The sequence below is a fragment of the Vidua macroura genome, chromosome 1 (genome assembly GCF_024509145.1).
Source record: "Vidua macroura isolate BioBank_ID:100142 chromosome 1, ASM2450914v1, whole genome shotgun sequence".
NCBI classification, from domain to species: Eukaryota; Metazoa; Chordata; class Aves; order Passeriformes; family Viduidae; genus Vidua; species Vidua macroura.
This window is the reverse complement of record NC_071571.1, coordinates 58,079,124-58,103,609: the sequence shown is the minus strand read 5'-3', so window position 1 is coordinate 58,103,609 and position 24,486 is coordinate 58,079,124. Positions and strand designations below refer to the sequence as shown.

At 41.3% G+C, this 24,486-nt stretch overlaps 1 protein-coding gene and 1 long non-coding RNA gene across 2 annotated transcripts in view; one reads left to right on the top strand and one right to left on the bottom strand.

The window, feature by feature from the left end:
- ADCY1 (adenylate cyclase 1) overlaps window positions 1-24,486 on the bottom strand; it is a 161,197-nt gene that overhangs the window by 107,926 nt on the left and 28,785 nt on the right. The window contains exon 2 of the mRNA XM_053974169.1: window positions 8,165-8,314. Coding sequence (XP_053830144.1) covers window positions 8,165-8,314 — 150 coding nt within the window. The remainder of the gene's footprint in view (window positions 1-8,164; window positions 8,315-24,486) is intronic.
- Window positions 1,833-2,966, top strand: LOC128805462 (uncharacterized). Its single transcript, XR_008436453.1, has 3 exons — window positions 1,833-1,915; window positions 2,117-2,179; window positions 2,889-2,966. It is a non-coding gene; the product is annotated as an uncharacterized LOC128805462 (long non-coding RNA).

Genomic DNA, 24,486 nt, shown 5'->3' with positions numbered 1-24,486 from the left:
CCTCCCTGTCCCATTCATGTGTTGGGACTGGCCACCCCAACACACACCATTCCTGTTCCCTCCACCCCAGAGACCCTAATCCCAGTTTGAAACCCTGTTGCTCTTTAGAGGACTTAACTGAACAAATGGGACAAAATGGCGCCTGCCTTGTGGCGAAAAAAGACCAGCCCCAAGATGGCGCCCCTCCTTCTCCTTCACCCCAGAAAATTCCTGCCGTCTCGCCCCCGCCTCCTCCTCCCCCTCCGTTGAGTGCTGCCCCTGCGTCGGGACCCGTCCCCTCCTTCCCTCTGACCACACCCCTGGGTGGGCCCCCTGTGGGTGGGACCAGCCCCCAAGTGGGACCAGCCCCTGTGGGTGGGAACCCCCCACCAGAAAGTCACGCCCCGGTGGGTGGGTCGGGACACGCCTCCTCCTCTCCTGCCACTGCCAGTTCCCACGCTACCGGAACCGGGAGGAAGCCTGGCTGGAAGCAGGCCATCTTGGCCTGCCGGGCCCACTGTCTCCGGGACCCATCGGCCAGGGAGAGGCACCGCGCCCTTACCTGGCCTGCTTCATCCTCGGAAGAGGATGAGGAGAGTGGCAGCCCCCGGCCTACCAACAAGTCGGGGGGGGTTGGGCAAAGATCAGAGAGGAGGCAATTAAGGATGGGGATTTGGAATTGGCGCGGGACTTAGGCAGCTTTGCGGCACCGGTCATCCTCCAGCGGGGGAAGGAGCCAAAGTGGGAGCAAATTCCATACGCTGAGGTGAAGGAGTTAAGGAAGGCTGCCAAAGATTACGGCAGAAACTCGCCTTTCTTTAAAAATGTGCTGGACTTAACATTTGCTGGATGTTTGCTAGTCCCCCATGATTTAAGGTATATTGCAAAGGCACTGTTTTCTCCCACCGAATGTGACCTCTGGGAGATTCATTGGAAAAAACTGTTGAAACCACTCCTGTGCAAGTATGATCTCGCAGAGGTGGTGGAAGAGGGGGATGAGGCAATGGAGGCCCTTGCTGGAGAAGGGGAGTTCAGCAGTCCAGAGGACCAAATTCTACTAGCACAGGAGCTGCTTCAGGACATAGCAACAGCGGGAAAGGAGGCAATCCTGAAGATACCGGATGGTAAGACCCCCCTCCAAAACTTTTCTTCCATCATGCAAGGGCCTGAGGAGACTTTTATTACTTTTGTCGATAGACTGAAAGAGGCCATTGAGAGACAAATAGACAACATAGAAGCTCGTGCAGAGCTTCTACAAAAGATGGCCATTTCTAATTCTAATTCAGAAACAAAAAAGATTCTCCGTGCACTACCTCAGGACACTGAGCCCACCATCTCTCAGATGGTGGAGGCTTGCACAAAGGCAATGTCAATGGAGCACACGGTGGCCCTGGCTGTCAGCAAAGGGGTGGGAGAGGCCACGATAAACTTACAAAATACGCGCTGTTTTAAGTGTGGTCAGCTGGGTCGCATCCAGGTGAACTGTTCCCACTGGCCACAGATTCTACAACCCATCTTACCCTCCCCAAGACCATATTCTAGGAACCCATTTTATCAAGATCACCAGTTTCATTTACAGTGACAAGGGTACCAGCCAGCGGGAAAATGGTGGCAAAGCACGAGGAGGGGCCGAGCAACGACACAAAGTGGCCCTTCTCAGCATCCCGACCATCAGGGAGGACAAGTGGCCATGCAGCCAAGTCCAGCAGTTCAGCGCAGCCACGAGGACGGACTCCGCCTCTTCCGCCGGACAGGTACCCTAAATTAGGGCAATCGTCGGGTCCTCCGCAGCAGCGTCACCATCTCGCTCCAGGATGAGGACCCGACGAGAGTTCCTGCTGGGTTCCTGGGCCCCCTCCATGACTGTCGGGACACCACCGTGCTCATCTTAGAAGACTCCTTCAACATGCTGAATGAAATCACCATCTTACCTGAGGTAGTGTGTTTTCCACCAGGAGAGGAGATCACCGTCTCCGTCATTTGTAACCACCCACCATTTACTTTAAGGAAAGGAGATCCTTTTGCTTTGCTTTACGTACTGGACACCCACGATGACCCGGACACAGAGAGACATGTTTTCTTCACCCAAAATGTATGTAAAGAAAGACCATTAATTGATGCCAAACTTTCTTTCCAGGGAAAGTCGGTGCAGATGCGGCTCATGGCAGACACAGGAGCTGACGTGACCATCATCCCCCAGGTGAGGTGGCCCAGCGACTGGGAACTTGTGCCCCCTTGCGGCAGGATCTCCGGTGTGGGTGGAGCGGTCCACTCTCTGAGGAGCAAGAATCTTGTATGCGTGGAAGGTCAGGAAGGACAATTGGCAATGGTGAGACCTTTTGTTGTCTCTTCAAACATACTATTATTAGGAAGGGATGTTTTATCCCAATGGGGAGCCCGCCTCGACATCCCTAGCCCTTCGTGGGATTTTTAGTGTGGGCCACTGCAGAGCGCACTTCCCCACCCCTGACCTGGAAAACCAACACACCGGTCTGGGTGGATCAGTGGCCCCTTCCATCAGAAAAATTGAGTGCGCTTCATAAATTAGTAGAGGAGCAGGTGAAACTTGGGCATTTAACACCTTCTACCAGCCCTTGGAATACCCCTGTCTTTGTAATTAGAAAACCTGGCACAGACAGGTGGCGCCTGCTCCAAGACCTGCGAAGGGTTAATGATGTGATAGAAGATATGGGTCCCATTCAACCAGGCTTCCGTCACCTTCTATGCTCCCCAGAGACTGGCAGCTAGCAGTAATAGACATCAAAGACTGCTTTTTTAACATTCCTCTCTACCCCGGGGATGCTCCCAGGTTCGCCTTTTCTGTACCATTGAATAGGGCTGAACCTTTTAAAAGATATCATTGGACCTCCCTGCCTCAGGGGATGAAAAATTCCCCTGTGCTCTGTCAGACTTTTGTAGCGCAGATTTTATCACCTGTGCGCCGGCTTTTCCCTGAGGCCATCATCCTGCATTACATGGATGATGTGCTAGATTGTGCTTCCGACTCGACATACCTAAAGGCAACACTGGACAAGACTATTAAGGCTATCAAAGCTGCAGGGCTCCAGATAGCGGAAGAGAAGATCCAATTCTCAGCACCATGGAGGTACCTCGGATTCCTCATCACGGGAAGGACAGTGACACCACAGACATTGACCATCAATGAGGATCCGAAGACTCTGCGAGACCTTCAGCAGCTGTGCGGAACGATCACCTGGATCCGCCCTCTCCTGGGACTGACGACAGAGGAGCTGTCACCCCTCTTCTGCCTGCTTCGAGGCGATGGAGACCTCGCCTCACCGCGCGAGCTGACACCTGCCGCGCAGGAAGCCCTGGGACGGGTTGCTGCTGCTCTGAAGTCTCACCAGGCACACCATGTGGTCCGGACCCTTCCCGTGAACCTCGCGGTGTTGGGTAAGTGCCCCCACCTCCATGGACTTCTCTTCCAGTGGGATAACAGAGAATCTGATCCCCTGGTCATCTTAGAGTGGCTCTTCCTACCACACCACCCCTCTAGGATGATCACGACCCCTGCAGAATTGCTAGCCACTTTAATAATGAAGGCACGACACCGCCTCCAAACCCTTGCAGGGTGTGACCCTGCGTGCATTTACTTACCTGTTACATTAGATCAATTAGACTTGTTGTTGCAAACTAATGAAAATTTGCTCATTGCTTTGGACAGCTACCCCAGACAAATTTCAGTTCACTATCCTAAGCATAAATTGTTTAAGGATACCTTGCATTTGGCCCCAAGAATGTTTAAAAGTAAAACACCAATTCCAGGTGCTCTCACGGTGTCCACCAATGGGTCGGGCAGATCCCACAAATCGGTGATCACTTGGAAGGACCTGAACAGTCGGAAGTGGGAGTCTGATGTCCAACTAGTTGAGGGTTCCCCTCAGATCGCGGAACTTGCCGCAGTCGTGAGAGCATTCAAAAAATTTCAACAGCCTCTGAATGTGGTCACTGATTCGGCCTATGTCGCTGGGCTAGCAGAAAGGGCCGAAGGTGCCCTCCTCAAAGAAGTTTCAAACAAAAATTTATACAGCTTACTCTCTGATCTCATTTGGCTACTCTCCCACAGAGAGCAACCTTATCATATCATGCACATAAGGGCACACATCAATTTACCTGGAGAGATCACTGAAGGTAATCGGAGAGTGGACCTCCTAGCCACGTCAACACAAATATCTGCAACCACTTCAACCACATTACCAGACATACTCCAGCAAGCGCGGCTCAGCCATGCATTTTACCACCAGAGTGCCCCAGCTCTTGTGAGACAATTTAAGATCTCGATAGCACAGGCAAGAGCCGTTGTTTCTACCTGCCCGAGCTGCCAGTCTTTCGCTCTCCCTTCCCTCGTTACGGGGACAAATCCCCGAGGGTTGGGAGCGCTAGAGATCTGGCAGACAGATGTAACACACTTCGAGCCGTTTGGCCGGATGAAATACATACATGTCTCGATTGACACATTTTCCGGCGCAGTGTTTGCCTCCGTCCATGCAGGCGAAAAAAACAGGGATGCCATTAAACATCTTTTCATGGCATTCTCTACGTTGGGAGTCCCATCTCACATAAAGACTGATAATGGCCCATGCTATGCATCAAAGTGCTTCGGTGAGTTTGCGCAACAGTGGGGAATTTCCCATACCACCGGAATTCCCCACAATCCTACAGGACAGGCGATAATAGAGAGGGCCCATAGAAATCTAAAAAGGCTCCTTGAACAACAACATAACCCGGACATTACAGTGAGCCTAGCTGAAAGGTTATGTAAGGCCCTGTATGTCCTGAATTTTTTAAACTGCTCAGAAAGGGAGCCTGACCCTCCTATTATCCGCCATTTTCACAATAACGCCAGAGCGCAACTCACTGAACGGCCACCAGTCTTGATAAAGGACCCGGAATCCAAAGCTATCCAGGGCCCTTTCCCTCTAATAACCTGGGGGAGAGGGTATGCCTGTGTTTCTACAGATAAAGGACCAAGATGGATTCCGGGGAAATATGTCAAGCCCTTTGTAGAGGTGCCAGCTCAGCAAGACAACATGTCCCTGGTGCAAACCACCGAGAATACCTCATCGCTGGACAGAGTTTCCACTGCCTGGAAGAGGAGGAGAAGAAAGACTGTTCCTCCCAATATCATCACACGTGTCATGATTACCCAAAGATACTTTCCCCCACTGAACTCTACATACCCAATTACCCCATCGCCCCCTGTGCCCTTTCCTTTCCCCTAACCTCCCCTTTCCCTCAATCCTTATCCCTTTTCTCTAATTTTATTTGGTGCTTATTTAAGAAATAAAAACAGGGGAGGTTGGGGAGGGACCACTGAGGAAAATTTATCATTCAAGTTATGCTTTCTTTTATCACAAGACGCTGAGGATGACTGCCGCCTTGAGGACACCTCTGAAACATCTGATGCTCCTGATTGCCATCACCTGGCTGTCACCAGTCAGGAGCTCGATAGTCCCACAGCCGAGAGAAAACATATGGGTCATGCTGGCGAAGTCCTTGAAGCAGGACAACTTCTGCATGGCCATGGGAAGTGTGGACAATCCGTTATCCACGTGCCTGGTAGGAGTTCCCCTGTTGCCAAACGACTATCCATATGCAGGAAAAAAACCTAATCCTGTGGACACCTGGGATGAGTGGACAAGGATTCTGCCATATGCACCACAGGAGCCCCAAGAATTAGACCTATTGGGCTCCTCTCAGGCAACATATTGTGTCAGGTTTAGGTACCAGCCCTCCCAGAAAGACTGGGATCAAATGGCTAAACTCCACCCTGCTGGTACCCAAGAAGTAAAAAGACACGATGTATCTCCCCACGACTGGAGATACCATGCAGCAAATTGATGCAATTACACCTCGATCATCGTATCTAGGTCCTCCTCAGTTCTCAGGGTGCTCCCCAGGGGGGTTTTTCTCATCTGCGGCTACAGGGTGTGGGTAGGGATTCCCTCCCAAATCCCTGCAGCCTTGGCCAACTTACCACACTGACACCAAACAAAACCCAAATTTTAAATTGGAAAAATGAAAACAAATTGGCTTGCAAAAAGAGATCCTATAACCAATTTGACGAAAATTGTGATTCAAAAATTTACAACTGGGGAAAGACAAAGAGAGTCGTGGTATCCATATTTTTACCGTGCTATGCCACAGCAAAGGCCCTCGGTGAGCTTTCTCACCTCGAGTGTTGGCTCAGTAAGCAGGCCAACACCACGTCCACTGCCCTTTCCGACCTGCTAGCGGACGAAGAAGTCACCAGGCACGCCACACTGCAAAATAGGGCTGCTATTGACTTCTTACTGCTCGCCCATGGCCACAGCTGTGAGGACTTCGAAGGAATGTGCTGCTTCAATCTGGCATCAAAGAGCACATCCATCCAAGCTAATATCCAGCGGATCCGAGAGCAAGTTGACAACATCAAGACTGAGACCTCGACTGTAGACCCTGTGAATAAACTGCTATCTCAATGGGATGTCCCAGGGTGGGTTGCTATCATCCTCAGGGGACTCTTTTGGATCTTTCTGATAATGTTCATTATTTCGCTTGCTTTATTTTTGTTTAAACGTATGTTGATTAAAACATTGGGAAATGCTTATTTAATAAATAAAAACGGGGGAGATGTAGGAGGAGGGGTTGGGGAAGGCAGTCTACGGTTGCCATGGGAAACAGCAGTTGTATGAGTTCCCCACCCCCTTTTGTAAGAGAATTGTACCCTCCCCCTGTCCTGTCAGTTATCGTTCAAGTCTGCCCCTTAGCCTAGAATCTCCTCTGTTCCACGTTTTCCCTTTGGTTCTTCCACCAAGAACACTCCTTTCCCTTTTCCCCACTGGTTAATGTTATATCTCCCCTCCCTTTAGCCTTTTCCCGATTGTTCCCTCGTATGCTAAACCCTCCTACCCTTACACAGTTAAAAGATCCCTCACCCCGCCCCTCGGGGCTCTCGGAATCTACCTCCCTTCTGCTTCATGGTCTCCCTGTCTGCCCCTTCTGCGACCCTTCAATAAATGAGCAGGATTTTAGCAGCCCGAGTGTCCCTCCCGTTCTTCTGGTGGACCCTCAGATGTACCAGCTATCCGAGCTTCGTGCCGAGAGGCTAAAAGCCCCCGCTGCTCGGCAGGTAAGTACATTTTTATAGGTTCAGCAAATTAGCATAATTGATAAAAAAACACCAATTAGGAGGACAAGTGGGGATGCAGTTCCCCCTGCTAGTCCAAGCCCCTTCTTCTTCCCTTCAGCACTAGTTATACTTTGTCCATGAGATATATCTCAAAGAGTTGTTCTGAGCCTTGGTTCCTAAGAAGAACCAAGATAGCATGGAGCCTTGTATCCCCAGGGCTTGGAGCTCTGAAATTTGTTTTGTCTTTCTGCTTAGGGAAAGGCCATGGAAAAATACCGGGAAAACTAGCTACTAATACAATAGGTGACAGAGCTACAAATATATGTGTGAAGAATACAAAGTACATATAGAAGGGAAAAAAAAGGGAAAATCAAAATCGCATCAAGATCTGTGAGTAACAACAGTAAGGTCCGCAATAAAACATTTTCTTTGTCTATTGTTTCCAAATATGATTGGAAGGCTGACTGATAAAATTATATGAAATAAACTATCAAATAACTGAGGTGATTTTCGAGAAGAGCTACTGATTGCTATCTCAGTTATTATTAGTTGTACAAAAATATAATATATTCATTCTTGTTAACAATTATACTTACTCAGTTACCAGTGCAGCTCCTTGTGCCCAAAATGTTGACTTTTTTATCAGTGTCATGAAGGCAAATAAGTTATAGAACACTCAGAGAGAAAAAAAGCATTTACAGTGCATCTAACACGCACCCAAAAACATCCATACAGATAAATAACCACAATCTTATATTGCAGAAGTATGTTGGCTTTGACTCAGCCCTAAAACAGATTCCTTATGACGCTGGAGCTGACAGTAGCTGTGGAGTCAGCCTGCACCTTCTCTGAGCTCTGCAGATGAAGAGTGAAGAGTGTGCAACCTCTGAGGAGGAAGACCTGAAGCAGATGGGGGAAGGCCGCACTTCTTATGTAATGGAAATGCACACATGACCCAGCATATATTTGGAAACAATGTCCTAACCTGTGGTTCACATAACTACAGCCATCTCAGGAGAAACAGAGACAAATAAATAAGGCTTAGAAACTGACCTGTTTTTCATTTTCATCCTCCAGTCTCAGCCTGTCCTCAATGCAGTTCCTGGCCTGAAGGAATGCCTTCCTCTGAGCCCTTTCTGTCAAAATCCTCACAAAGACCCCATACAAATTTACACTGACAAAAAGGATTGCATTGGCCACAAGCTGTAAGAAAGAAAGAAAAATAAATGAATATTTTAAAATACAGATTTTTATTTTACATTTCTGCTCATCAAAGTTGTATTAAAAAACTTGTTGAAAACTCTGCCTTGCTAGCCACATCACTGTTACCCCTTCATGCAGTGAAATAATTACAGCAGCTATCACCAATCTGGACAAGCAATATTGCGTAATACAGAATTTTGCATCTGCTGGAGTTAATTTCTTTTAGCTTGTCATCTTCATTCAACATCATTTCTTTCATCAGCCCATTAGCAGATCTGTCCATCTAATAAGGAGAGCAATATCATCAGTATTTGTTCAAATATACCCTGAAAACTAAAATTGAATTTTCCTATTCCTTTGTAAAGTAAAGATATTATTGTATAATAATATTGATAATATTGACAATAGTGGAGAAGACAGGGACTGACAAACCTGTGACTGCAAAAAACATGTGCCTAGGTACCCCAACCATTTCTTGTTTGCACAGTAGACCATTTCTTTTGTTTGCACAGTATAATGAGTCAAAGTGTGCCAACAATATAATCAAATTTTAAGAAAAATAAAACCACTGATATTGTTGTAGAGAATGCTTCCTAACACGTCAAAGGTTGAAGGCTTCATGGTAAGCCAATATGGTAAACAAAGATCCAAAATGACATCCCTGATGTTTTTGGACTTTGGGATATGTTCTACTCTGCAAAAATAAGCAGGAAATTTCTGATGTGCAGAACTAAAGGTAATAAACATCCTACCTCTGAATAATGGGAAGAATTGAAAGACTCATTCTGGGTCAGTTTTATAGACCTTCATGGATTCACAAGTCCTCTAATTTTTACCTTCAAACCTGGTTGTTATTGGTTAACAGGACATCAACAACAAATTCCCTGCGAACATTTTCACAGACACAAAATCCAAAGATAACCTGTCACAATAAAAGGAGCTGAACCTACCATTAGTGTTACTTTTCCCCTCAGTTATCAAAAAAGAAACAATTACCTCACAAGAGCTAAAAGCAGTGAAGAATGGTGTTATAGCTTCCTCCCGAGAATGGCAAAATGCAGGTTCATCTGCATTCAGATGAATTTTAACCTCACAATCTCATATACCACTTACTTACGTGCTACTTCAGATGACAATACAGATAGTAAAACTTTGAAGATGAAATGCAGTACATGAGCACATTATTTCATGATACAGGCTGAGCATAAACAGTCTGCAATTCCCATTCTGCTTTATTTTGATCACAGAGAACTGTTTGAGGTGTATCATTTTTTTTTATCACAAGTTAACATCTACTAAAATGAAATGGCTGTAGAAATTCCAATGGAATCCTGTTTTTGGAGACATGAATATGACCACACTCACCTTATCCTTGCATTTTATCATGTCAAAGTGTTGTGATAACAGTATATTTTAAACCTAATTCTTCAAGTGCAATGGTATAAAAATAGAAAGGATTTTTAAAGGTTGTATTCAAATACAGTGAAGACAGCCCACAGAATGAACAGAGCTGACAGTTACAGACAGTGCAACTACTTGACACTGTCCATATACAAAACAGCTGGTAATAACACAGGGTGAAGAGCTATCTTTTTGTGCTGGTATCAGAGTGGCTCAAGACCTAAATAATTACCCCTACAGACAATACAAAAAAAGTCAACTCAGTTTCTGGATTTCAACTGGAAGCAGTAAAAGACCATATATTGTAACAATCTGCCAATTGTTCTGGGACTATCATTATGATTTCACTCAAGTAACAGTGATCATCTGGTCTAGGGGTAACAAGTAGGTGGGTTCCTGCTACTTTCAGGCTCAGCAGGGTAAGTCATTTTCTGACATGCTTTGAACAGTTTAAGATAAAACAGGCTTAGCTGTCAGCTCTGGCCTGCAGGGAATCAGGAAAGTGATAAAGCAAGTAAAAGATTCATAGATTTTAAAATGTGAGAAAAGAAAGTAGGACAGATTGTCTCCTGAGGTAAGAGTTCCTTTCCTCCACAACCTGTTTCCACTTAATTACTATTTTTCCCCCAATTGCAACAAAATACTAGTCTTTCTCTCTAGGTTTCTCAAATGTGTGCCATTTTCCAGTCCTTTCATTTTAATATGTACCTCTTTACCTATACACATATATACATATATATTTTATATATATCTGTATAATACATTATGTCCCATAATTCCAGGAAAGATTGTGAGACTTGCTGTTAAAACTAAGGAACACTGAAAAGGTACTAAGGCATTCAGAACTTCTGAAATATCAAGGATTTTCATTTTAGGTCATTCCTACATTATTTACCATACTACTGCATAGTGCTCTTCAGGTTTCACCATCACTTTCTATTTATAGAACTGCCAGAAAACTATTTTACTTGATGCAACACAAAATGGTTCAAAGATAATTTTATGCTGCAAACTTTAAAACAATGTTATTCTTTCAATCCATAATGAGATTACAGGTCAGCCAGAATACAAAAAGGTTATCAGGCTCATGAAAGCATGTTTCCAAAATTATTTTTTGTCACTGTCAATGAATCTTGTATCATGCATTCTACCTATTATAGTATTTCAGTATCAACATTCTGAGCTTTAAGATCCTTAGTTGGTTACACTCCCTGCCAGAGGATGAATTCTGGCATGGTTACTTGTGTGAGGGTGTTATCAGAGGCAGACTTCCAATACAGCTAATCTTTATGGGCTGCCTAGAGCCTGGAACCTCCAGCAGCTGTTACAACCAAATGTCTGTCTCTCTCTCTCTTATTTATTTCTCCAGTGCATATTTTGGTCTCAATTTACTTTTGGAAGGCAACTTGAACTGTGCAATACAACAACACCATCAAGGGGTGAGCAAATAATTCTAGCAGTAGACATATGTAACACACATATGCATACACAGAGTTTGAGGAGTTTAATTAAATATCTCCTTTTTATTCCCCAGATTCATCTCCCTCTTCTTGAGTCTCCCACAGAATTAGCTGAGAGACTCTTTGAAGAGTCTTTTGAAACTTTTTTCCCTATTCCAGATAGGGATTTATTCTCTCCTTTTTCTTTCAAAGCAAGAATGCTCATGTGTGCTTTCATGGTGCACTTGCTCTTTCTCAAATAAATGGTGAAAAATTCTTCTACATATTGTTATTTTCCTTTTGGGAGGACTCTTTACTCAGCAGATATTCTGTTCTCAGGTTAATATTTGCATAGTAGATGGTTCAAAATTAAAGTTGGTTTTCACTGTGGAGTAGCCTTCTGTTCATACTACAAAATTATCTCAGAAAAATGTGGCTGTTTCAAAAAGATATAAGTGACTTCTGGATCACAGAAAACTTTTTTACAAAGTGGTATTCATATGGATGGTTACTGAAGTGCCCAAATCATCATAGGCTAAATAATAAAAAAAGGAAACTTTCAGAGACTTCCCTCAGACTTTCATTGCGCTTTCTAAAAGGTAGACTTGTGGTGTAAGTAGGACTTCAGTAGTTACCACTTCAAGAATTATAATTTACTAGCTAATATAAATATTTCATTTATTCTCAGAAGCATGAGTTCTCACGACAACTCATGAAGTAGAGTGGAACATGTAGGAGATATGGCCAACATTTCCATATGAAAATCAAAATTTGCTGGAAAAGGAAAGATCTATGCAATTCCTGTATATCTTAATCCTTAGATACTTGATGAGAGGTATCTAAACTTCACTTCCAGCTTTCTCCATTAATTGAATTTTACTGCAAGTGATTTCTGTGCCATTATTGGTCGCTGTTGGTCCTGTTAGGCTAATATAATATTTACTCATTCTGTCAAAATACTTTGCAATGTAACATTTACTCATTCTGTCAAAATACTTTGAGATACAGCAATGCAATGCATTACTTTAAAATATAAATGTCTATTGTGAGGAATGTCTCTAAAGAAGGAGTCATGAACAGCTTATGAAAATGAGTTACTACTTCTATCACTAAAAGCCTTGAAAAGCAAGGCAAGACTGTGCTCTTTATGAAAATTGTTGGTATCGTGAACAAGAGTTTAAAAAAAAAATAGTTTCTTCTGTTATGGAAAATACTACCATTGGAGCAGTGCTTTATTTACTGTACAGTGCTAGACTGTACAGAGGAGAATGCACAACCAGGTCTTGATTCTGATATGGTGTTGTGAAGTTTAGAAATTCATTTAGTCAACTCACTTTGAAACATTTTGAGCATGTTTAATTACTAAATCTGCTCCCTCTGATTGCTGAAGTAGTGTAAGAGGGGAAAGAGAACTTCTTAGTTCGTGACAGTTTCCAAAAAAGATCACCCTCCTACCTAAGGAGGCAGCTAAACAATTTTTATCCAAATAAATGTATTCCCATTTTGAATAAACATCCCCCTATTATTTTGGTAAAGTTTTGCTTCCAGCTGGCTTATGTCACATGCTAAGGAAATGCTGTTCTACTGTGCTATTCACATGGTTTCTGCATTCATTTGTAACCTCCTGAATCTGTAGCATACTCTAAAAGGAGATTAGTGAACAGTTCTTTCAGTGACAATGAGTGCAGGTGTCACTGTTGAGGAAAAGACAGTAGCACTGGGATGTCTATAACCATATAAGTAAAGAGAAATTATTACGATATCAAGCATGCTAAGTACACTAACCACAGCCAGTTTTTCTGAAGTGTACACACACCATGTGGAATTGCAGAAATCCGCTTTGTGTCTCCCTCTTTGTTTGCACACCTGTTTGACCAAAGTAAAAGACACAATTTAAAAAAATATTTTAAAGTACCTGCCATACACCTTTGTAAAAAAGTTCCCTCTACAAAATCAGAGTCACTGAGAGCCACCAAACACACCAGTCTTAAAAATTTTACTTTTTCCAACGTTCTCCAAAGGATATGCCCTTTTAGCTTGGAAGCATGCTCTGGAAGAAAAGTTAGTGCACCTCCCTCCCACATTATAGACTGTTGGCTGTTTATCTTGCCAAATCATTTACCTCTGAGATGAGGTAGCAGAAACTTATGATGGAATAGAAGAAGTAGAGCTGATTGAATCATATATTTTGAATCCTAAACCTTATGCAGCATTGAAACTTAAAAAAAATCTGATAAATGTAACCATGATTACATATATCTATTTTGATAAAGTTGCAAAATGGCAGCTTTCTCCTCATCAATACCCTCATTCAAGTATATGACGTGAATCTATGACATTAATTTTGGCCCCTTTTTTGAGATTCTTAAATTCTGTGCCTTTCTTAGTGAATTTCTGAAAGGAACTCACAATTCCATCATTTATACTTTTCCCAATAGCAATAAATGAAATCTTTGTTTTGATGTATCAAGACTTCTGGGTTTGGGTTGGTTTTTTTTTTGTTGTTTGTTTTTTGTTGGTTTGGTTTTTTTTTGGTTTTGTTTTTGTTTTCATTTGGTTGGGTTTTTTGTTTATTTTTTGGGGCTTTTTTTGAGGTTTGCTGTTTTTTGAGGGGTTGTTTTGTTATTTTCTTGTTAGAAAGACAGAAAGCAGCACTTATGCACAAGAACTTTTATTCTTTTCTGCTTTTTTAATGAAGAAAGAAAGCTGATTTTTAGGGAATTTGAAAAATACTATACTGTTGCATCCCAGGTTTGGGTTCAGATTAGGAGTTCTAATCTTTGTTAGTTAGCCAAGTACTGTGTACCCTCGTGCATCCCCTATGTTTTCCCCCCCACCGCGGTGGTTAGCTCCAGGCTGGCTGCAATTGGAGCTTCCCCCTGTCATTCCTGTAGCCACTCCCTGCCCACTCCTAAGGATTCTGTGTCCGTCACCCCGTTCCCGCAATCCCACTCGCCCCGAAGCCCCATGTCCACCCCTGCCCCATTGGTCGCTGTGACTACGTCATCGCTGCGGCACCTGCATGCACTGGCCAGGAGAGCTCCTGCTCTCCCTGTCCCACCCCCTATATCATCCCACTCCCCCCTGCCACCCCCCCCCCCCGGTCCCGTGGCCATTTTCGTCCACATGAGGTTGGGAGCGGGCTGTGGCTTCTCCATCGCGGCTCTTGTGGCCATTAAAGCATCCAGCTGCCACACAGACAGATTTGGACGTTTTCCCTGCCTCTTTGTTTCCTCCCTCACGCTGATGGCAAAGCACGGACAGCCCGCCCTGAGGCGCGGCAACAGAAGCGCCCGGGAATAGCAACAAGCGCCGGCCCCGACGAGAAGCTGAGGCGCCCGAAGCCGGGCACTCAGGAGCTGACCGGGGCCGAGAAAAATTATACACTGTGACTCTATACAAAAGACTTACAGGTTACCTATAATAGAGCACTGATATATGAAATTTTAGATGAAAGAAATAACTGGATGGAAAATACAGGCTGAAATATCTTTAAGCATAACTTCTAAATTACTTCAAACTTTTCCAAATAACGAATGATTTCATAAAAGCTGTACTTCTGGGAAAAAAAAAAAAAGACCAAAGCACACAGCAATATTCTTTTACAAATGGCTGGCAAAATTGCAACAGTACTATTTGAAACTTCCCAGTGGTAAGCACTGGGCTGTTGCACTTCAGATATTAAAAAAAATAATTAAATGGCATTATATGTCTCCACCTGATCCCTGTTTTTTATATATAATGAGTGCCTACTGCTATACATGTGTGTTATTTACATCATGTGAACAATATTAGTTATTTCTCTTGGTCTCATATTTGTATGCACAAAACCAACTGATGTTAATATGAACAATCTTCCCATATATCAAACTAGAACTTCAGATGGATAATTGGAGGTTACTTCTAGATAAAGCAAAAACTCTCTCCAAAGCCCACAGAAGTGGGGCTATTCAGAAGAGAAAATCTGAAGAAAATTACATCTGAGGGAAAAATAATTTCCTAGTCATCCATATTACTTTCTGGGTATACAGGAGAACTGACATTCCACAGTTTTTCAGTATATGAGAGGCTATGAATGCCTCTCAGAGAAGATATGACAGATGTGACACCTCAGCTATAGGTTTTTCTTGCTTTTATTGTGTACTGCACTCAAGAGTGTGTAACAGGTTCACAGAACAACACATACCTTAAACACAATAATATGGTCTCAGTCACTTCCATCTGTGGAAAGTTGACACAATGAGCTACCCCAAAAAAAAGCCAAAATATTCTTGCTAATGCCTTATGTGTCACATCCCATGTACTTCTCAGTTCTGGGAAGATACAGGCAAACATTACTGAAATGGTTTAGGAATGGTATTCCTCAATTTAGTGCTCTTCCTGAAACACTCCAAACCATGCAAAAATACTCCAAGCCATGTGCAAGCTCTCTCACTCCCTCCTTCCCCTCTCTGTCCTCCTGCAGCAGCTGGAGAGGAGAATTAGAGGGACAAAAAGCAAAGATCGTTGGTGGAGATAAGAACAATTTACCAGAAACAGCAATGAAATAAGCAAGGGTAATAGCAGCAATATCACTGACAGAGTGTACAGGAGAGGCAAATGATTCACACACAATTGTTCACCACCAGCAATACCCTGAGCATGGGAATACTCCTGCCCCTGGAAATGATGGGAGGTGGTGTAGGATAACCTCTGGGTCCCAGCCATGCCTCTTGTGGCTACTGCCAACGTTAACCCTTTCCTAGATGGAACCAGGGCAGTTACATATATTTCTTTCCTGATTTAGCTGTTGCATTCTTTTCCAGTGTATTTTAAGCCATCACAGAACAAATAAGCCCTCAGCTCTTCAGTATAGTGGAAGTGTGCTAGTATACACTTCTGTACACTGGGAAGTTTGCTATGGGTTTGGGGGTTTTGGACATTGCAATTGCTCCCAAGCATGATGAATAGCTGCTATCTATCACAAAATACTTGGAATATGTTGCCAAAGCCATTTAAAATAATTTCTATAGAAATTGTGGCCAATATTTTTATTTATTCATCCATGCTATTAACTTCACAGAGTCCAGGTCATCAGCCTCTGAAGTTATTCTACATCAACCCAAATTCTCAGCTTTCTCCTCTTTTCTTATTAGTTAGTATAATGCTATATTTTGCTATTAGAGCATAGTGCAGCAGTCTGTTGTCCAAAATCTTTTTGCATTTGCTATATGGACTACATGGTTCCTTTCCCCCACAAGAATTGATCTATCATTTTTTTTAAGCTGCAGTAACTAAATACATCAAGACTGTGGGGATATACAATCCAAGCTAGTTTGAAACCTTTAGTGGTACCATAGTTGCTAGGTGACTGGACCTTCAGATCTTACATGAAGTTTTTTTCATTTGAGTCCTGTGCGTGGTCGAGAAACAGAAGGTAGTGGCCTCATTTTGGTGTCTAGCTGCTGCAGACAGGAAGCATTTCTTATCTAGAGTACAGCTCTTAAGACTACAGATGCAGAATGAAGCCATGGTTTCAGTTCAGCAAGCGTCTGTAACAACCTGAAGTGGAAGACTTCCCAGTCTTAGTGGGACAGCCTCTTTCCCGGCCTCTCTGCCATGCACCCTGCGCAGCCCATTCTGTGCCACACTTGGAGTGAGCTCGCTGTCGCCTCATGCTGCTGTGGCGTGATCTGGTTACACACATAAAATATACTTCACAATGTCCCCCTTGCAGGGCCTGGCTTTCTGAAGAGTGACAGTTATGTCTTGAGCCCTTGTATGTTCTGACAGCTGGAACACACTTCCAGCTTTTCACTTAGGCCCTCTCAGTCAGCAGCTTTAGTTTAGTTTTCAAAGCATTTTCTATGAAAACTCTAAAGTGCTATATGAAGTTTTGCCAATAAACGTTGCAGGGGCAGAGGGCTATTCTGCCAGCCAGTGATAGAGCTGATGACAGAACATGAGTTTTCTGAGTCTGAGATCTGTTCTCTTAGTGTTCAAGCTTAGACTTTTCAAGCCTAGGAACTATGCTGCTGGGGATGAAATACTATCCCCAGGCATACTCTGTGCACTGCACAGGCACTGAACCATCTATCTGGTACTGAAATGGTGTTCTGTGCTGTACACAGGCTATTTCCAAAGAGGACTTGAATTTTGCAACTGGAAAGTTGGGCACATAAAACCTGGGAAATGCAACATCAATCCCTAAAACCTCTAAGTGCCTTTTTTGAATTTAGCTTCATGGTACTTCTTCAAGGTCCAGGAGACAGCCATGGATACAATCAGGTTCCCAAGTAAGTGTGTGTCAGTTAGGTATGATTACAGACATATCACAAATGAGAAAATAAACACAGATTTAACTCAAGAAGCTGTCCAAACATTACACTGTAATGAAGTCATCGTCAGGAAATCATGCTGAAATGCATTACTTAAGATCCTATATTTACAAATTTAAGTAATTTTTGGTGACCCAAGCAATGTCAGGTACACAGTTCCATATCAAGTATGGAACTTCACATTTATTTCATGCCGCTAAAAAAAAGTTTGCTCCCAAAATGTCCAGAAGTATACAGACGTCTTCTAACAAATTACCTCTAAATTAAATTGAATGACTAAACTGTGAGGACTTGCTTCTCACTGGTGAAACACCTGCTCCTTTATGAGATGAATGAAGCCAGATGGAGGTAAAGTGAGGAAAAAGTGCATGTCCTGTTGCCCTGGCTGTCTGTGCACTGTTAAAATGAAAACATGACTGCATCAGGACTAAACTGATCTCAGTCAGTTTCCCCTTCCACAAAAAAGATTGCCTGCTAGACCTGACAACTGTCCTCTTGTCTCACTTTTTTTTGGTCTCCATGCAGACATTTGATGCAGTTGGTGAATGATGTCACTTCTGGTCAATAGTCCTGAAAAGATGAAAGTGTTTGCCTTGAGGAAATCATGTTCTATTACACAGAGCCCAGTTACTTTTCTCCCCATTGTGCTTTACAACTTGCAAGAGCTGTCTTTACAGATAATAAGATTTTCACTCTGCAGGTCATTTAAGCTACAGTATCTTCTGTCAGTGTTGGCATTTGAGAGCTTTAATACTGTCAGAGTTGTACAGGAGAAGCTTAAGAAGAGATTAAGAATGTTAGCCATTTTCTTGTTCAACTTTGAAAATTATTTCTGTGATGAGATGCCAGCTATAAAATATGTCACCAAGAAACTGATTAAACAAGAGATTGCTAGGAGATTTAACAAAACAAATTCTGGTCACACTTGCACTTGATGGACAGATTGATTAGGACCACAAGAGAATATTCCTCTGTTTAATTATTGTAATTAACAATTTAATAAATCAGTAAATTTTTTTAGAGTGAAGCCAAATAAATTCTAAAGATTTAGGATCAAAGGACCAAATCCTACTGATTTTCAGTTACTGATCCTAAAAATCAAGTTTATTGCTGGAACCTCTGTATGGTAATGATTAAAAAATAGTCTGTGTATGCTAAAAGATTGAGGCATGATTCCATGGTTGGGAGTTCAGGCAGCATTCCAAAGTGATTCATACAAACCTCATTGCTGGATCAGGACCTTAGAAATAGTCTGCCAATTTTGTGAGCAACAGAGTGTTTTGAAAGACATATCATAAGGGCACCAGACTAATAAATTCTTGCATTACATGATTGTCTTGTTGTGTGTACATTTTCTGGTTCTGTTTTAATGTAACATCATTTAAATGCAAAAAAAAAAAAATATTTTGGGAAGAAGTCAGAATATTGTGAATTCTAGTCATATAAAAACACTGAGTTGAACTGTGGAAATAAATTAAAGTATTTACTCAAAAACTTGAAGGTGTAACAGGATATAAATCAAGGGTTTTTTTAGGAGAAAGGAGGATTAAATGGCAGAAAAGGCAAAATAAAAAAAGAAAAAAGTAAAACAAGGAAGTGGAACTAAAACATGCCTTCTCTGAACAGAAGAGTAGAAGAATAATAAGTGGGCTAAAATTAGAGATATGATGCCAAATTAGTACAGTTGTTAAGACTGTGCTGTTTTTTTATTTTTCTTTTGTTTGATGTAGGTTATTTTCCTATTTAAATTTTCTTTTTTTTTTTTTGCCAAGGTCATATTTTGGTCTGTCTTGTAAGAGAGGGCTTTGGACTATCTTTTGTTTAAATGAAAGAGACAAGTAAAGATCATAGAATCTCTTCTTTGAATTCTGAACAAGATGATTTTCTGGTTTCGTTTTCTTGGGCTTCTGTAGCTATCAAAATATTCAGAAACTCATGACAACTTTCATTTCATTTCTTCCTGCTTAAAAACTCTCTGGTGGGTCTCTTTTCTGCTTTGAATATCTTTTCAGTTCTGGTTAGCTTAAGGTTATCTGTCAAATTAAGATTGTAGGATCTTAAGAGAAATGGTACTATTTCCATGTACATATTATAAAAAATTGCAAACTACAAAATTTTATGCCCTGGAAAGGACAAGAGTGGCATTTAACTGACTTACTGAGTATTCTAAATATTTCTTTTTCTGCTCCAAAACCAATGAGAAAGGATAGATAATATGTTAAGCCCTGAAGCAAGTTGTTCACTGGTAACAAAATAGTAAAAGTCAATTGCAACTACTGTAATATGTCATATTATGTCATATTATATCTTCCTTAACTGTATATAAATCCCCTCTTGCTGATTGCTCTCTTTATTGCACAAATAAAGAAATAATATCTTTAGAGTAAGACTTATACTTTACAGTGCTGCTGTACCTTTGCCTTCTTTTGGTACCAGGTTTGCTTGCTGTCTGACCTCAGAGCTGCAGAATAAATCCAGGACTGTGTTTGGCTATGTTTACAACAGCAAGCAAAATGCCCAACAGGTGTGCAGTTGGAAAGAGGAGGTGCTCAGGATGCTCACAACAGGTGCATTTTGGAAGAGGTTTACTTTGGCCAGCTCTAGTTTACCCAGTTTCCACTGCAATCTCTGCTCTTAAAGACGCAAGATGCATTACCAGAATACAGACAAGATATTAGGCTTTTTCTTCACCCTCACCCCCTTCCCAATACAGCAAAAAGTAGAGATCACTTTTAAAAAGATCCACTGCCCTACAAGTCTCAAAGGACTTGTATCATAAAGACTACACAGGGAGAGAAAAAATGACACATTGCAAAGCTATGTGCTGAATCATGCTAATGTAAATGTGTTTAAGAGGAGTTCATAGTAAAAGCAAATATAGTACTGTTGGCTATACTATATGTGTATGAGAAACCTACAATATACAGAAGAGCCTGAGAGATGTTTATTACTCCATGACAAAACTTTGATGCCTAAAGGAAGATTAAAATACTTCTTACCTAGACATTCAAAAACTCATCAACCATTTTAATATTTTCTAATGTCTGCTAATAACAGTAGACTCCTGAAATAAGTAGTTCCTAAATCATTATATGATAACACCAGAAACAATCCTGGAAATTAAAAGTATGCAAGAGGGGATTTAGAAAAGGTATGTGAAGTAAAGCTTCATAATAATTGTGCAGGCATGTAGACCAGAAATGTAAATAAGTAAATATTATTTCACAGTAAATAAGAGACTCTCCATTTTTAATTTTTTTTTCCTTTCTCTACTTAAGAATAAAACTAGATGTGAATTATACATTCTTGCAGCAACCGCATATTAGTTACTTTATTTGTTATGACACTGAAAAGAATTGTATTATTCTAATGAAGACTCTGCTTTACTATTATCATTAATAGACTGTTCCTATGTATATTTTTAAGTGTAATTAAACATAATTTTTTAAATTATTTATGTCAAAACCTTCAAAAATCTTCTTGTGTGATTGTCCCAATGGTCTGACAAAGTATCCACTTTAACAGTCCATTAACCCTTCTGAGAGAGATCCTAATTTACACAGATTCATTAGTGATAGTTCTCCTGCCTTCAGAACTAAATACCAGTGATCTGATCCTAATTTTCTCAATGAAGTCACCTGAAGTACTTCTTAAAAGAGCATCAAACATTGAATCATGTAGTACCTGAAAGTTGAGGAGATAGTGTAAGTTTGGTGAAGACCCTTAAAAACTGGAGGTGTTGAGTTAGTGATTTTGAAACAGGATGAGTTTTGCAAATAGCATGAACCTCAAAGAAATAAAAGATGAGTGAAAACAAAACAAAAGAACCGGGGAATTTTGACAAGGTGGAAGACTACACAGCTCAAGAGTACACATCCTTAGCAGATGAAGTAACAACAGATTACTTAGAGTAAGAATAGTTGCAGGGAGAAACAATGAAGCAAATGAAACAATAAAACCAATAGCTTGAACCAGTTAAGGTCCATCTAAACAGTGTAGAAAGTAGGTAGTCAGAGTAAATGGGTGTATGCTTATATGCCAATACAGACTGGGGAACTAGGATGAATTAAAATCAACTAAGAACATATTAGAAGGCATAAGTGGCTATTATTATTGGTTTTATATAGGAAAAAGTGACAAAAAAAACTATGAAGAACATCTGAATCTGTAGGAAAAGCACAGTGAGGGAAAAGGCAATGCAATGCTTAAAGGAAAGTTGTGTCTGTGAACATGAAGTCTGTCTTCTGTAGTATTTATATTTAAAAATTAATCTGAACTAACACTAGTGCAAATCACAGGGTCACTACTTCTGTTCACTTTTAGGCATCTCCAGCAACTTCTAGCTCCAGCTTTAAAGCTGCTCTAGAAGCAGCTTTTCATCTAGCTCCAGTTAGAAGTTGGAGTATCTTTCATTAAGTCCAAATGCCAGCTAAAATACTTGTCAGAGATGAAATCCATAATGTTCACACAAAGTTCTGTCAATTTTAGTGATATAACCCTACGCTTTATATTACATAAATAACATTTGCCCCAGTGCAATTACTTTTACTAAAACCCCAAATGTACATCTATAATTTACAAAATAGTCTAAAATAAACTAAATTTTGACAGTAGTCACTTCACATGATCTGGTTCACTTTTGTATCTACATGAAAGTCAGAATGATAGCAGGCTTTCTGCTTTAATAGCTTAGGTTTCCACACTGTGTTCTAAAGATTTAGTTATTATAGCTATGTTATTATTGCCAGGCTATCTACATGTCTCTATCTACATTTTGATAGTTATTTTAAATTCTGGCTGTTATTATGTTGCATTTGCTATGTTGCCTTGCTTTGGCATGTTGAAAAGAACCCCCAAGCACATTTATTTAAAAGACGCAAATTTTTATATTGAGTAACTTAATGGGTCTATTTTGATATAATTAACTAAGCACAAGAACTAAGACTCAAGTTATAAAGACAACTCTAAATAACTTTATTCATATTAATATGTCTGTAATTGTGTTCAGATTACATAAATTATGTACAATTCCACCCTTAAAGACCTATGCTAATAGGGATATTGAGTGAAATATATTTACACGATAAGGCATTATGTAATGAATTCAGTGTAAAAAATACACCAAGTAATTACTATTTTGCTTGCCTAAATTTACCCTGTAGGTTCAGTGGATTGTAGGAATCTGCCAGCTGTTAAGCAGCTATTTGTTTCACCTCAAGTAGCAGCTTTTCATCAATGCACTAGGCAAAATAATTTCTCTAAATCTGTAAAGTCTCAATGCTATCAAATGGACCAATATATCTAACTCATCACCTGTATAATTGCACAATTAATGAAACCTAGTGGTTGCTGCCTCCAGTAATACATTATGCAGTACCAACTTGCAACTGCCATCCTTTGAGGTAGGGAACACCACCAGTTTTCTGGGGGTTTTTTAGTAAGCAGTGAATGCACAATGTGGCATAGCATTTTGAGTAATCAAGACAAGACTACTGATAGAAGTAGGATACAAGTATAAGTGGAATAATAATTTGATTTAGCAAAGCAACATTTTAGCAAAAATGAATCAGTTTATTTAGGACTTTGCACAGTCAAGAGAGACAGTCACCATGCCTTCAAAGGTGCATGTCAAAAGGTTGAACACTGCTTGTATGTCTCCTGAGGATAGCACAGTGCTACAAAGACAATACCCTCTGAGCTCTGAAAAACTCTTTATCCACGGAAATGTATTTTCTCTGCCCAAGAGACTTGAAACTCTCTCTTATGCAAGTTTATCTTTCCAGGTACAGTGCTGTGCTCATATTGTTTCTGGTTTCAGTGTTTGAACAGATTCTTGAAGCTGTGTGCTACATCCCTATTATTACTGCTATGAACACATGAAATGGGGAGTGAGTGGAGAGAGGCACAAAGAAAATGTGAACCAGCTGAAGCAGAGACTGCCCTGATGCTACTTTCTGCTGACTCTTGTTCCTGTCCTGATTCTCTTCAAGAGAATAGTCCAGAGTATCTTTAATCAATAATAAACCTGTCAGGGATTTCTTAGACATGTGGTTCCCTGACCACACAGTTCTCATCCATGCTGACCAAGCAGGAAAAGGTATGGCAGGTAAATACCTTCAGTCTCCAAAGAGGCACCAATTATGGGCTAAATATAGTAACTGTCTCCTGCTACTATGTTGTCTATGGACTAGGAAAGTTTTGCATCAACTGTACTGGATCTACATTCTGAAAAGTTCTAAAGGCTCTCTGGAAAGATCGTAATATGCCAGAATCACAGATTCACAGAATTGAGAATAGTTAACTGCAAAGAGAATTAACAATTTGTATCAGAGGTGCAGTCTGAATGCTACAGCAGAAAGCTTTGGGAAATGACATGGAACTAAGTGTACAAGGGAGAAATACTTAGATTTCCTTACAAAAATCTAGCTGCTTCTGGGAAGGAAGCTCTGAGAAGAATGTTAAGTTTACCGGGTTTCTTTTTGTTTGTTTTTTCCTTTTATCCCTAGCTGAAAGCAAAGGGAATTTTATTACTGGATTTCAACAGAGAATACAGTTGGGCCCAAAGTATTTGAAAGCTCCAGAGACTACCATTAAGTCTGCAGTCATGAAGCCACAAGTAAAAAAGTAAAAGAGATGGTTACAAACAAAAAATGTTCCTGTCCATGCTCTAAGCCTAGGTAGACAAGCAATAGACATCCTGCCCACTACTAAGACCTAAAGGTGGACAAGAGCAATACTGACAGTTAGCAGTGTTCATTTGAAAAAAAAAAAAACAAAAATACCCAATCAGGTAACTAAAATCCAAAACCCATAAATCAACCATCCAGTGTAGATGATGGAAATAGTATTAATATGAGCCAGCTAGGAAACAGGGCAAGCCAGCCATCCCTTCCTAGGACTGACAGAACTGAGTAGAAGACCAGCTAACTGCAGTACATTTTGACAGACACCTAATCACTGCAGAGATCCCACAAAGAGTTTAGAAGTGAAACAGTCAAACCCACAGTTCCCAGAT